Source organism: Lepus europaeus, chromosome 11, assembly GCF_033115175.1.
Source record: "Lepus europaeus isolate LE1 chromosome 11, mLepTim1.pri, whole genome shotgun sequence".
Classification (NCBI taxonomy): domain Eukaryota; kingdom Metazoa; phylum Chordata; class Mammalia; order Lagomorpha; family Leporidae; genus Lepus; species Lepus europaeus.
The window spans coordinates 54123887-54138610 of NC_084837.1; the positions used below are offsets into that span (position 1 = coordinate 54123887).

Below are 14724 nucleotides of genomic sequence, written 5' to 3' on the forward strand. Positions count from 1 at the left end.
GACTAGAACCCTGTGTGCCTGCGACTCAGGAGGAGGATTAACCTATTGAGCCGCGGTGCTGGCCTAGGCCAAGTCTTAAGAGAAAAAACTGTCAACCCAGAATATCGTACTCTGCAAAGCTCTCATTTATGGATGAATATGAAATGAAGACCTTCCATAACAAACAGAAATTGAAAGAATTTGTCAACACTCGTCCAGTCTTACCAAAGATTCTTAAGTGTGCAGAGAAATACAGAAACATGGTCATTACTATGAAAGAAGTTGAAGTCAGAATATCTCCCAGTAAAATTCAAAGGAAATCCAAAGTAAACAATAGGAATATTTATGGAAAAACAGCAGGTCCAAGTCATTACTTATCAATAGTCACCTTGAATGTAAATCGCCTTAACTCTCCAGTTAAAAGATACAGACTGGCTGAACGGGAAAACATAAACAAAACCCATCTATTTGTTGCCTACAAGAAACACATCTCAACAACAAAGATACACACAGACTGAAAGTGAAAGGGAAAAAGATATTCCACACTAACAGAAACTAAAGAAGAGCTGGTATAGCCATCCTAATATCAGACAAAATAGATTTTAACACAAAAACTGTTAAAAGGACAAAGAGAAAGGGACTATGTACTGATAAAGGGATCAATTCAACAGGACGATGTTGCTATAATAAATGTATATGCACATAATTACAGGGCACCTGTCTATTTAAAATAAATGTTTTTTAAGTTATTTTGCCCATACTGATTTTTTTTAAGATTTATTTATTTGGAAATCAGAGTTACACAGAGAGAGAAGGAGAGGCAGAAAGAGAGAGAGAGAGGTCTTCCATCCACTGGTTTACTCCCTAATTGGCCACAACAGCCGGAGGTGTGTCAATCTAAAGCCAGGAGCCAGGAGCTTCCTTTGGGTCTTCCCATGCATGTGCAGGTGCCCAAGGACTTGGGCCATCTTCTATTGCTTTCACAGGCCTTAGCAGAGAGCTGGATCAGAAGTGGAGCAGCCGGTACTTGTTGTGGCACCCATATGGGATGCCGGCACTGTAGGCATCTAAAAGGAGATATAGACTCCCATATAATACTTATGGGGAACTTCAATAACCCACCTTCAGCAATGAACAGATCAACCAGACAGAAGATCAACAAGGAAACAACAGCTGATTGACACTATAGTTCCAAATGGAGCTAACATATATCTACAGAACTTTTCATCCTACAGTTAGAGAATACACATTCTTCTCACCAGTGCATGGAACTTTCTCTAGGGCAGACCACAGGCCAGGCCATAAAGCAAATCTCAGCAAGTTCAAAAAAATCAGAATCATACTATGCATCTTCTTTGACCACAATGGAATGAAGCTGGAGATCAACAACTCAAGAAACTCTAGAACATGTGCAAATATATGGAGACTGAACAACACACTACTGAACAAACCATGGGTCATAGAAGAAATCAAAACTGAAATAAAAAAAAATGTTGAGGAACAGGTTTGTTTTTTTCATACTATTTGTTGAATTCTTTACTTAGTATAGAATTAATCTTCTGTGTATAAAGTTAATTGAAAATAGATCTTAGTAAAAAATAATGGGAATAGGAGCAGGAGGAGGAAGAAGGGCAAGAGTGTACTTGGAAGGGTGGGTATGGTGGGAAGAATAACTAGGTTCCTAAAATTGTATTTATGAAATGTGTATAGTTTGTATACCTTAAATAAAAGCATTTTGGGAAAAAAAAGAGCAAAAAAAAAAAATCATGTGCTCTGTAGGAAAAGAAATTCCAACATCCTGATAATGATGCCCGACCAACTCTGCATGACGTCTACCCTCAAGTCCCTCTTCTTAAAAATACAAGTTGTCATGCATACACTGAGTGCTTAATTTAAAAAGCAATTTCATCTCCCAGTTTATCTGCACAACAAAAATGAAAACAAGAATAACAAAAAATCTCAAAAATAAGTATCCTAAGAATTCACAATCACTTAAAAAATTCCACTATCTTTATACAAAGTTGCTAAATAATAAAAGTTTGAATAGACTATCAATAAGATGATTGCTATTCACAACTCTACGTAGAAACACATGCAACACGGTTTGATAGGTTATGCGTTGTTGTTTGTATTTGGGGTCTAAAAACTCTTTCCCAAGCTAATGTTCTGAAGCATTTTCTTTAAGTTTTTCTTATGGTTGTTTTATAATTTGATGTCTTACATTACAGTCTTTAATCTATTCTGCATTAGCTGGCAAGGGAGAAGAGTACCTAGTTACAATTTTCCCACTGTCATTTTTTTGAAGAGACTGTCTTTACTTATTGTGTGTTCTTGGATCCTTTGTTGAAAATAAATTAACTGTAAATGTAGGGGCTTAATTCTTGCTTCTCTACTCTGTTCTACTGGCCTGTAGATATGTTTTTATACCAACAGCATGCTGCTTTGCTTCATATTTTAAAGGCAGGTAGTATGTCTCTAGCTTTGTTATGCTTCTGCAATATTGCTTTGGCCATTTGGGGTCTTTTAAAGTTCCATACAAATCTCAGATTTTTTTTCTATTTTTGTAAATACTGTGACAGGAATTCATTGATTCTGTAGATTTCTTTAAAAGATTATTCACCAAGTAGCTTGCGTTGTGGCATAGCAGTTAAAGATGCCACATGCAATGTCAGCATCCCATAAGGGTGCCAGTGCATATCCCAGCTGCTCCACTTCCAACCCAGCTCCTTGCTAATGGCCTGGGGAAAGCAGGGGAAGATGACCCAAATACTTGGGCTCCTGCCACCCACATAAAGAACATGAGGGGGCTCTTGGCTCCTAGTTTTGGCCTGGCCCAGCACCAGACATGTGGCCATCTGAGGAGTGAGCCAACAGATAGAAGATTCTCTCTCTCTCTCTCTCTCTCTTCCTCCCTCCTTTTTTTGTGTAACTCTGATTTTCAAATAAATAAATTTTTAAAAAACATTATTCACTATAATCAAGTGAGACTGCTTCTATGGAGTGGTTTAATTTGTTATTCACAGAATCAAAGAGAAAAACTGTAATCATTTCGATAAAGTGCACTTGACAAAATTTAACATCTTTTCATGAAAAGAATTCTCATCAATTTCTTTGAGTGTGGAAAAATCGAAAATTTTTCCTTTAATATCCAGAACAAGATGAAGATGCCTGCTCTCACCACTTGTATTCAGCAGAGCACTGGGCATTGTCACACATGTTCGTCTTCAGAACTGTTCTCATCTTTTCAAATTCAAACTCTATACCCATTAAAGTTACTGCTTCTTCTCTAAATATTTGCTAGAATTCCCTAATGAAGCTATCTGATCCTGGACTTTTCTTTGTGGAAATCTTTTTTTGTCACTGACTCAGTTTCATATTATAAGTCTATTCAGAGTTTCTATTGCTTCTTAAGTCTATTTCCTTAGTTTTATGGATTTTTAGAAATTTTTACATTTCATTTCAGTTGTCCAATTTGTTGATATATAATTGTTCGTAGTATTTTCAAATAATTCTTATTTCTAAAAATCTGTTGTAATGGAGGCCAGCGCTGTGGTATAGTGAGCTAAATCTCCTGTGGCACTCCCATCCCATATGGGCACAGGTTCATATCCCAGCTGCTCCTCTTCCAATCCATCTCTCTGCTTATGGCCTGGGAAAGCAGTGGAAGATGGCTCAAATGTTTGAGCCCTTGTACCAGTGTGGAGGACCCAGAAGAAGCTCCTGGCTCCTGGATTCAGATCAGCCCAGCTTCTGCTGTTGCAGCCATTTGGGGAGTGAAGCAATGGATGGAAGAACTTTCTCTCTGTCTTTTTTTCTCTGGCTATTACTCTGTCTGTCAAAATAAATAAATAAAAATCTTAAAAAATACTTAAATATCAAAAGAAGGCAGAACAAGAGGAAAAAGGAAACTGACAAATGTGAAAGATTGAAAAATAATCAACTAAATTTAATCATCAATAGTTGTGTTAAATGAGAGTGGTCCAAGCACACTTACTAAATCCAGATTGTCAGGTTGGATAAAAAAAATAAGAACTAAAGCAGCATAATAAACCAACAGTAAAAAGACAGTGTGAAACAAGAAATAATCAGTTCAACAGAAAGCAAGAAAATTAAGAGAAAAATAAGTATATAAGACAAAGAAAAAAAGCAAGATAATAGGTATAAAGATATATAAGCTACATGAAAATAATTTAAACAGGGGGAGAGAGGAAGGGAGGGAACATTTCTATATTCTTAGAATTGCATCTATAAACCATACTGAATCTGTTACAAACTAAAGATTAAAAAATGTTCAATTAAAAGGCACATTTACTTTACACCTCCTTCCATGTACAGTTCAGCACACATTCCCATGTACTTACCCCTAAGGGTAAAGCTAAAAACTATGGCCTTGGCAGCTCATGTCAAGAGCCTCGGGTGTTTACTGACATCATAAATAAGAGTGTCAGTTGTTAAATCAACAACAGGAGTCACTGTGCACTTAATCCCCATGTAGGACCTCCGTCTTTGATGAGTTGTACTATGAGAATTAACAGTCAAACTTGTCTTCAAACTGTATTCTATACTTTGTGTGTCTGTGTGGGTGCAAACTGTTGAAATCTTTACTTAGTATAGAGTTGGTCTTCTGTATATAAAGATAATTAAAAATGAATCTTAATGAAGAATGAAATGGGAGAGGGAGTAGGAGGTGGGACGGGAGTTGGGGTGGAAGGGAGGTATGGGGGGGGGAAGAACTGCTATATTCCTAAAGCTTTACTTATGAAATTTGTATTTATTAAATAAAAGCTTTTTTTAAAGAAGGTATATTTATTGGAATGAACAAAGCAATCCAGTTGCTACACTTTTATGCCTAGAAAGAATTCACTTTAAGTATAAAGGATAGACTGCATATGAAAAAAAAGAATTAATAAAAGATAATAAACAGTAGTTATAAGGAGGTTAAGCAGTAATACCAATATCTGACCCTGTAGACATCAGAAGAGGAAAACCATGTCATAATTGTAAGTGATTCAATGCATCCATAAGACATACCAGTCCTAATCTGTGTGCACCTAATTTTAGAGATTAAAAATAGATGAAAGGGCCAGCATTGTGGCATAGTTGGTAAGGCTGCCACCTGCAGTGCAAGCATTCCATGTGGGCACTGGTTCATATCCCAGCTGCTCCACTTCTAATCCAGCTCTCTGCCGTGGCCTGGGAAAGCAGTGGAGGATGGCCCAAATCCTTGGGGCCCTGCACCAGCATGGGAAACCTGGAAGAAGCTTCTGGCTCCTGGCTTTGAATCGGGACAGCTCTGGCTGTTGTGGCCATCTGGGGAACGAACCAGTGGATGGAAGACTCTCTTCCACTAGCTAGTTCACTTCCCAAATGCCCGCCAGAGCGAGAACTGGGCCAGACCAAAGCCAAGAGCCAAGAACTTCATCCAGGTCTCTCTCACTGGTGGAAGAACTCAGTGACGGCCTGAGAGGATCTGCTGCCTTCCCAGATGTATTAGCAGGAGGGCTGAGAGGATGCAGAGTAACCAGCATTTGACCCAGCACTCTGATAAGGGATGCAGGGGTGATACGTGGTGGCTTATCCAAATGCTACACAACACCCGACCTGCAGTTGGAAATTTAACGATTATTTTTATACAAGTTTCTTTAAATTATAGTACTTTCAATTTGGGAAAAGATCTTTACTTCTTTTGACAATTTGAGAATAATTACTTTGTTATATTTAGTTGCAACATAATACAGCTCTAAAAGCCAACTTTCAAGTTTTATGTAACAACCAAGAACATTTATGAAACGTGTTTATGGACAGTAAGCACTAAAGAAGGCAGAATAAGCAGTGCCACACATTTAATAAAATGGGTTTGGGAATTAAATATAGGGATATTGGAGAGCTAGACATCATATATCGTACTGATGATTTGATGCTATACGTTTCAGAGGCTGATGATGATGACATTAACATGTTGGGTATTTAGTGAAAATGGGACAATTAATTAATTTTAGATGTGCTAAATTTGTGATGTAGTTGGGTGTTCGGCACTTTGGTAACTTCTATTTATGAATGTACACTGAAGACATCCCTAAAAGTGTTAAAGTCACTCCAATGTATGAAATTAATGAGAGAGACATCTAAGGAGAAAACAAATGTTAAAAAACAACATTTTTATATGTATCAGAGACACCAAAGAAGGATACTGCTATTGTTCCAGAGTATTAGTCGAGAAGATACTTAGGAGTGCTGTAGTCACATGTATCTGGAAAAAGAAGAAGGGTCAGTTTTGCTCTAACCATGCCTTCAGAATGGGACATCCTGTGGAAGAAGCCTTATGTTAGGCAGGAAATGAGGTACGGTTGGAAGAGATGGCTCTAAACTGGATAGTGCAACCTATGTCAAAGAAAGAATCCCTCAGAAGCTCACTCATTTCTATCCATAGATTTAGGATGTTGGACTGATTAATTCCTAGTATCTATACCAGCATGGGAATTCTGAGATAATAAAGAGAAACCTCTTTGTTCTTTTTAAATTTTGCCCTTGAATGAAACATAACCTTAGAGGGGGGCACTCTTAGTTTTTCTCAATTGTAATTTTTTTCTAAGAATTTGAACTACATAAACATGTTTCAACAGTGTTTAGAGTCTCTTTACTAGAATCTACTATGCAAGATTCAGTATTTCTATTGCAAAAAGAAGCTCTCACTGCCTTGCCCTAGAACCTGCCCTGGAAACCATGCATGTGGCTCTTCTGAAGCTAAAATACCAAGGTGTGTGACCTCCGCATGGTCTGCAGAGTCACACAGTGATGTCCATTAATTTACAACAGATTCAGTGGTTGTTTCCCAGAGCGCTCCTGAAGCTCTCCACCACGGTACTTCTGCCCCAACAGGACAAGTCTTCCATGAGTCCTGCCGATTGGCTCATTTGCGAGACTACGTGATGCACTTTAATTCCTATGAGCACACAAACTCTCTCATGTAATTATCCCTACGCAGGCCATTTCTGCCAGAACCACTCTCCTCTGGGTCTCCTGGTCGCTCCAGTTCAGTGGCGTCAGTTCCTCATTCGTGCTAAGCATTGGGACGACTGTTTATTTTAACTGTGTGCTCACTTTCAGACTCCAAGATATAAAGGGTGACGTAGGACAAGACATGGGTTCTCTGCCTGCATCCCTGGGTATCCAGTGGCTCCTGAAGTATTTGTCTCCTCTGGTAGGCGCTGATAATATAAAGCCTAAGTCAGGAAAAATCTAGTTTTCCAGGCCTGTCTGAGGAAATTACATTGAAGTGTAGCATTTTTTTTCAGGATATATGAGTGAATATTGTGTATTTAAAGCTTTGATAGAAAAATAGGAAATGTTAGTTTCCCTGTGTGTCTTAGTGAAGTATGATTGGTTTTCATTTCTAAAGACATCTGAATGTTATTTGTGGTGATTTAGTTTAGTGCTATGTAAACAGAAACACTACAGCTCCACTTGGGCATGACTCTTCAGAAAATTGTGAAGCAGAAGATTTGGTTTTCTGCATTTCTTCCTTTCAGTTCCCTCCTGTGCCTCTTTCAGATTTTTTGACTGGTCTGATTGTTTCCCCAGCTATTTGGGAATTAGAGTAGGGCTTGGGATTAGTTTAGGATTAGGATTAGCTTTATTTTACCTCCTTGAAAACAGATTATCTTGGCTAAGAACACCCTGAGCTGAGCCTATTTCTTGCTTTAAAAGTAAACTTCTTCAACACGTATCTTCACAGGACTGACTCTATTTTCTTAGGAGATGTGAAAGTAAACGCTAAATTCTCCTAGGACACTGATGAGTATCAGGTATAGGATCCCTCCACACTTTTCATTCCATCTCAGGTAAGTGAAGGTACCCCTCTGAAGACTGTGCACCAGCACTGTCTCCATTATAGTCTGAAACAGTGACTCTCATACCACTGATAAGGATTGGAAGTGGGAGGCTGAGTAAAAATATTGTGAAAATTTAATTTAATTTAATTTAATTTTTATTTTTGAAGGAATTTATTAACACATTAGGTTTTAGGGTTATAGCAAATGCATGATAATTATTACACTTCTTATCGATTCTCATGTTAATGTGACATTAATAACAACAGAACAGATTCCATGTAGTTCATAGATACAGCACCAAGAATATGATGATACTTCCCTCTTTCCATCTTCCTTCCCCTCTCTCTCTCTCTTTCTTTCATGAAAGACACATCTTTTAAAATTTTATTTATTTAAAAGGCAGGGTAACAGAGACAGAAAGAGGGAGAGACAGAGAAAGAGATCTTCCATCCATTGATCCACTTCCCCAAAAGGCCAAAGAGATTTATCTTTGAACTGGTAGAGTTTGGTGGCCCCTGCAACCTGTACTAATATTTATTTTACTTTATCCATCAGTCATAATATCTGAAATGGAAGTATTGGTGAAATATTTGTTAGATAGGATTTTAAATAAGAGGGACTTGAGGCTCACCTAGCACAAACAAATATGCATGAGTTAATCTTCAGATATAATAAATGAAAAATTGCTATTTATAAGAACAGAAACTGATTATTAGATGGGTCAGACTATGCATATAAAAACAGCACAAAATAATTACATATTATAGTATGAAATAATGCATAATTAAGGATGTTTTCAAAAACTTAGACATTACAGCTGATTACAGAGTTCTCAACTATACAGATTTATATGAAAAAATTTAGTGTGTTTTTGAGGATAATATTCTCAATATGTAGCGTTTGAAGATAATGAACTTTAAAAGGCTAAATGGGCCTACGCAGGGTCACAAAACTACCTAATAGCACAGCTGTTTTCTTTAACATAGTCTTTTTGTTTGTTCTAACAGCTTCATATTCACTAACGTAAGTGATTTTATTGGGCCTAAAAGATAGCCTATTTCATCTAATGAGTAACATGTTAGGGAATGAAAGGAATTGAAGTCAAGTTCTCTGAATGAACAAAGGATTATTTATACTAGTATATAATTTTCCTGGAGGCAAATTATAAACCTAATTGCTTTATCACCAGTGCATAAAACAATAACCTATTAAAAGCAACCATTTGAGTTCTTCTAAAGTAAATGAACAAATAACAGAAAGATTTATTCAGTATCTAAACTTGAGTTCATTTGCCCACCATGTGCAATATATATAGCAATGAAACTCAGTTCACTAAATCAATTTGCCCAATGTAGTTCTCCATGGAAAATATGGTTGTTGAGTACCCCAAGAAGCCAGTGACAATGGAAGAATACACCTTCACATAAGACCCAGAAAAACCATTGAGAGGATAATCTTCGTGGTGCTTTTCTCATATCACTGAACTATGCGATGGGTTCCAGTGTCTTCTCTGCTCACAAATGCCTTCTGCCACACTGTTTTCCTGTATAGCAACAAAGGTCTCCTTCACAGACCCTTCCCTATTGTTGAGGGTTCCTCTTCTAGCGGGGCACATAAGAACCCCTGCTAGCTGCCTGTATCAGGTATCCTTTTCTTTCCTGTATTTGGGGATTCGGTGGAGTATTTACGTTAAGGACAATAATAGTCAGACAACCTGAGAAGTGAGAAGATGATGAAAGACCCTGAAGAGAACGCAGTGGTTCCTCAAATACAAACTTATTCTAGTGTGTATTTTTTCCCTGGATTCTGGTCTACCCTAAAACTACTTGTTAAACTCCTTTTGAAAATACAGATATCAAGGTTTGATAGTTTCCTTTTTTAAGACTTGCTTCCTTATTTGAAAGAGCTATAGAGATAGAGGGAGAGAGAGAGAGAGAGAGAGAAAGAGAGATCTTCCATCCATTGGTTCATTCCCCAAATGGCTGCAATGACCAGGGCAAGGCCAGGCCAAAGCTAGGTGCCAGGAGCTATTTCCCGGTCTCCCACATGGGTGCAGGGGCCCAAACACTTGGGCTATCTTCCACTGCTTTTCTCAGGCCACCAGCAGAGAGCTGGATCCAACTCCACCTGGCACCCCTATGGGATGCCAGTGTTACAGGTGGTACCTTTAACCACTGTGCCACAAGGTTAACCCGTTATATATTCTATAATAAGATATAAATCTATTCTTTTGTGAGTTTTGTGGAAAATCAGAGATCTGAAATATAGAAGTGAGTCTTTGAGTTTTGTTTCTGGAAGTTAAAATTATTCATCATGTTCTCTGCTCATATTTGTAAACACACCAGTGAAACTCAAGAGGGAAGGATGAGGAAATTTGTATTTTTTGAAAAAATATTTATTTATTTGAAAATCAGAGTTACAAAGAGAGGGAGAAAGAGAGAGAGGGAGAGGGAGAGAGAGAGAGAGAGAGAGAGAGAGAGAGATCCTCCATCTGATCGTTCACTCTCCAGATGGCTGCAACATACAGGCCTAAGCCAGGAGTTTCATCCAGTCTCCTGTATGGATAGCAGGGCCCAAGCACTTGGGCGATCTTTTGCTGATTTTCCCAAGCCACCAGCTGGGAGCTGGATTGAAATTGGAGCAGCTGGGACACAAACCAGTGCCCATATTGGATGCCAGCCTCGCTTTACCCACTATGCCAAAATGCCCGCTTCCAATTTGCATTTATTATCTAAGAAGACACTAATATAAAATTTTTCAAGAAAATAAAAGACACTCTCTCCCAAGACCTTATTTAGATACAGAGAAAGATTCTTTAAAATCAAATAACCTTAGATAGCAGACATAAGTAAAAATAACACAAAAGGAGAAAGTTTTGAGATATGTAGCATGTTATAACTGAGTAGAAAACCAAAAGAATTATTCCCCGGTCTGAATTCCATACTTTCCTCTTATTCTTCAACTATGCTTTTTAAAAGCACATCAAATCGGCTGGCGCCGTGGCTCACTAGGCTAATCCTCTGCCTGCGGCGCCGGTACTCTGGGTTCTAGTCCCCGTTGGGGCGCCGGTTCTGTCCCCGTTGCTCCTCTTCCAGCCCAGCTCTCTGCTGTGGCCCTGGAAGGCAGTGCTTGGGCCCTGCACCCACATGGGAGACCAGGAGGAAGCAGCTGGCTCCTGGCTTCAGATTGGTGCAGTGCGCCAGCCGTGGAGGCCATTTGAGGGGTGAACCAATGGAAGGAAGACCTTTCTCTCTGTTTCTCTCTCACTGTCTAACTGCCTGTCCAAAAAAAAAAAAAAAAAAAGCACATCAAATCAAATATTATTCATAACTCAAAAAAAGTCTACGGTTATTAACATCAGTGACTGAATTTAAAGAAACAGTATTTTCAGAGATTAATTGAAAGAAGCTAATAAACTAGATTTCTTGATAAAGTAGGACTCCACAAAGAGCAGGGTCACAGGGAAAATGATTTCAGTGTCTTAGGATTTTCTGTGTTTCCAGGTTTTTGTAACTGGAGAGAGCAATGATCCTACTTATGAGCAAGCTCTCTTACACAAATGTAAAGCTGTCTCTTCCCCTCTTGTTTCAATTTTTATAAATATATAACATACATCTATAAAAGGCCAAAAAAAAAAAACCACAAGGATATATATCTCTGCAAGTTTATATAAGGTGAACACTTACATTTATGTGTTCATAAAACTAGCACTCCCATACAACCATCAACCCCAGCCAACCCGGAATGTTGCAGGCACTTCAGGGCCACTCCCGGATCTCCTTCCTCATCCCGCTTCCCTTTCCAGGAAAGCCCGTCAGGCTTCTTAACACCCCAGGTTGGCTTCGCCTGTTTTGAATGGTATTTCAACAGATTCACACAGCACTATCGGTGATGATTCAATACAAACTCAGAATGTAAACAAACTAGGAATTGGGATCCCGAAAACTCGATGTGTGATTGGAAAATCAAACAGTGTTCCCGTCATTGTTTTATTTCTATTTCTCTCCTCTTCAAGTAACCGAAGAAAATCCCCTTCCAAGGTCCATGAATGAGACAAACCATTCTCAGGTGACAGAATTTGTGCTGCTGGGCCTCACTGGTTCCAAGGAGCTGCAGCCTTTCTTGTTCGTCACTTTCCTACTGCTCTACCTGGCAATCCTGCTGGGCAACCTCCTCATCATCCTCACTGTAACCTCTGACTCCCGCCTTCACACCCCCAATGTACTTCCTGCTCGCCAACCTCTCTTTCATAGATATATGCGTTGCTTCTTTTGCTACCCCCAAAATGATTTCAGACTTGCTGCTTGAACGCAAGACTATTTCTTTTGACGCCTGCCTGGCTCAAATCTTCTTTGTTCACCTCTTCACCGGCAGTGAAATGGTCATCCTTGTGTCCATGGCCTATGACCGCTATGTGGCTATATGCAAACCGCTCCACTACATGACGGTCATGAGCCGCCGGGTTTGCATTTGTCTCGTCCTCGTCTCCTGGGCCGTGGGCTTCGTCCACACGACTAGCCAGCTGGCATTCACTGTAAACCTGCCTTTCTGTGGTCCCAATCAGGTAGACAGTTTTTTCTGTGACCTCCCCTTAGTGACCAAGCTAGCCTGCGTGGACACCTACGTGGTCAGCTTGCTCATTGTGGCCGACAGCGGCTTTCTCTCCACGAGCTCCTTCCTCCTCCTGCTCGTCTCCTACACGGTGATACTTACCACGATCAGGAATCGCTCCTCGGCCAGCATGGCGAAAGCCCGCTCCACGCTCACGGCCCACATCACCGTCGTCCTACTATTTTTTGGGCCGTGCATTTTCATCTACGTGTGGCCGTTCAGTAGTTACTCAATTGACAAAATCCTCGCTGTGTTTTACACCATCTTTACTCCCATCTTAAACCCAGTCATCTACTCCCTAAGGAATACAGAAATGAAGGCAGCTTTGTCAAAACTGAAGAGCCGGTATCTGAGGCCTGGCCAGGTGTCTGCACTCACAGGATGTGCCCTCTCCCTGCAAACAGAGTAGACTTACAGGACTTCCGTCACTTTAACTTTATCTCCGGGCTGTTCCCAATGGAATCATTGTGATGTCAGAGCATGTCGTTTTGAAGAGCGGGAAAGACTGGGTAGCTTGAGTTAAATAGGTAATGATGATAACTAAAAAATCATGAAATAAAACAGTGATTTCAATATTCTTTCTCCTTCATTTGTGTTTTTCTCTTTTGCCTTCTTTTTCCTATTTCTTGTTCCTTATTCAAAATCTTTTTTAAATGTAGACCTGAAGGTGCTAGGATATGGCATTCACTTTAAGTCAATTTTGCTTTTCCATTTGAAAACAATACTAGTCAGATAACAACTTCACAGCAGTAGCATGGATATGTACTTATACTAGAGAGAGAACAGGTCTATTTGCATGCTCAGTACATGATTTATGATATAAAATACTTTACAGGCCTCAACAAGAATGCATTTCACACTAACCCATATAGCTGAAAGTCAATGAAGACAATTCCGTGACTAGTGTTAAAAATACAACAAATGCCAAATGAAGTTACTGTCTAGAAAAAGTCATTTAATACTTATGAAAATCTTAATTACATATTATGAATAGAAAGCAACTCACGATGACAGTAAATAACAGATTTTTTCTGATCAATTAAAATTATCTTTCTAAATATGCAACACTAAATCTCCTTAAATAGTTCAGAATCATCCATTGCCCTCTCAACAAAGTCCAGATTCCTTAGTAGGACTTATAACATCTTTCTAAAACTGGCTTCTCTACTCAAACCTATTTCTCACTCTTCTTGTGTGTTAGTTTGGTAACCATAGCTACTATGACAAAATACCATGTGATATTGAATACTTAACCATATGAAATCATATTTCTGCCCCTGTAGCTGTGCACAGTGGCATTCAACCTGGTGGTTGGCCATCTATGCAATGACTGGGCAACCTGGGTTTCTTTCACCTTTGTGATCAAATATTGTTTTAGCGCTTCAGAATCATCTACATAGGCCTAGAAGACATAGTACTAGAGGACCAAGGCAGACTCAGTTATTTAACTTCAAATCAAATTACTTATTTTCAAAATATTTTATTGCCAATATGAGGTGCATGGTCCTACAGAGGTACAAGGTGACTGAACAAATAGTCTCTGCATGGCAGCCAGTTTCCAGGAATGACTCTACCCCCTGAAGAGGAGCAAAACTGTTGGATATTCATCTCAAATTTACAATCTAAGCTGAGATCAAACCGACCTTTTAAATTTTGCAGTGAGGTAGTTTTACAAACATAGGTGTCTTTGCAGGTAGATGTCTGCCCTAGAGATCACCTCATTTCCCTATTTGAAAATTTATACAAACAGAATAATACAATGTTTTAGTTTTGTGTGACTTTTTTCAATAACCATCTGTGTTTTGTGTACAATCATAATTCTTTTATTGCTATTGCTGTACATTATTTTATTAATTTTTTAACTTTTATTTAATGAATATAAATTTCCAAAGTACAGCTTATGGATTACAATGGCTTCCCCCGACATAACTTCCCTCCCACCAGCAACCCTCCCCTCTCCCACTCCCTGTCCTCTTCCATTCACATCAAGATTCATTTTCAATTCTCTTTATATACAGAAGATCAATTTAGTATATATTAAGTAAAGATTTCAACAGTTTGCACCCACACAGAAACACAAAGTGAAAAATACTGTTTGAGTACTAGTTATAGCATTAAATCACAATGTACAGCACATTAAGGACAGAGACCCCACATGAGGAGCAAGTGCACAGTGACTCCTGTTGTTGACCCAACAAATTGACACTCTAGTTAACGGTGCCAGTAACCACCCTAGGCTCCTGTCATGAGATGCCAAGGCTATGGAAGCCTTCCAAGTTCGCCGACTCTGATCATATTTAGA

At 39.0% G+C, this 14724-nt stretch overlaps 1 protein-coding gene across 1 annotated transcript; it reads left to right on the forward strand.

Annotated features, from left to right (window-relative positions):
* Positions 1–11816: 11816 nt before the first annotated feature.
* LOC133769491 (olfactory receptor 4K15-like) lies at positions 11817–12831 on the forward strand. Its single transcript, XM_062204702.1, is given in 2 exon segments — positions 11817–12026; positions 12028–12831. Coding segments are annotated over 2 exon segments (975 nt in total). The 5' UTR covers positions 11817–11855.
* The last annotated feature ends 1893 nt before the right edge of the window (positions 12832–14724 follow it).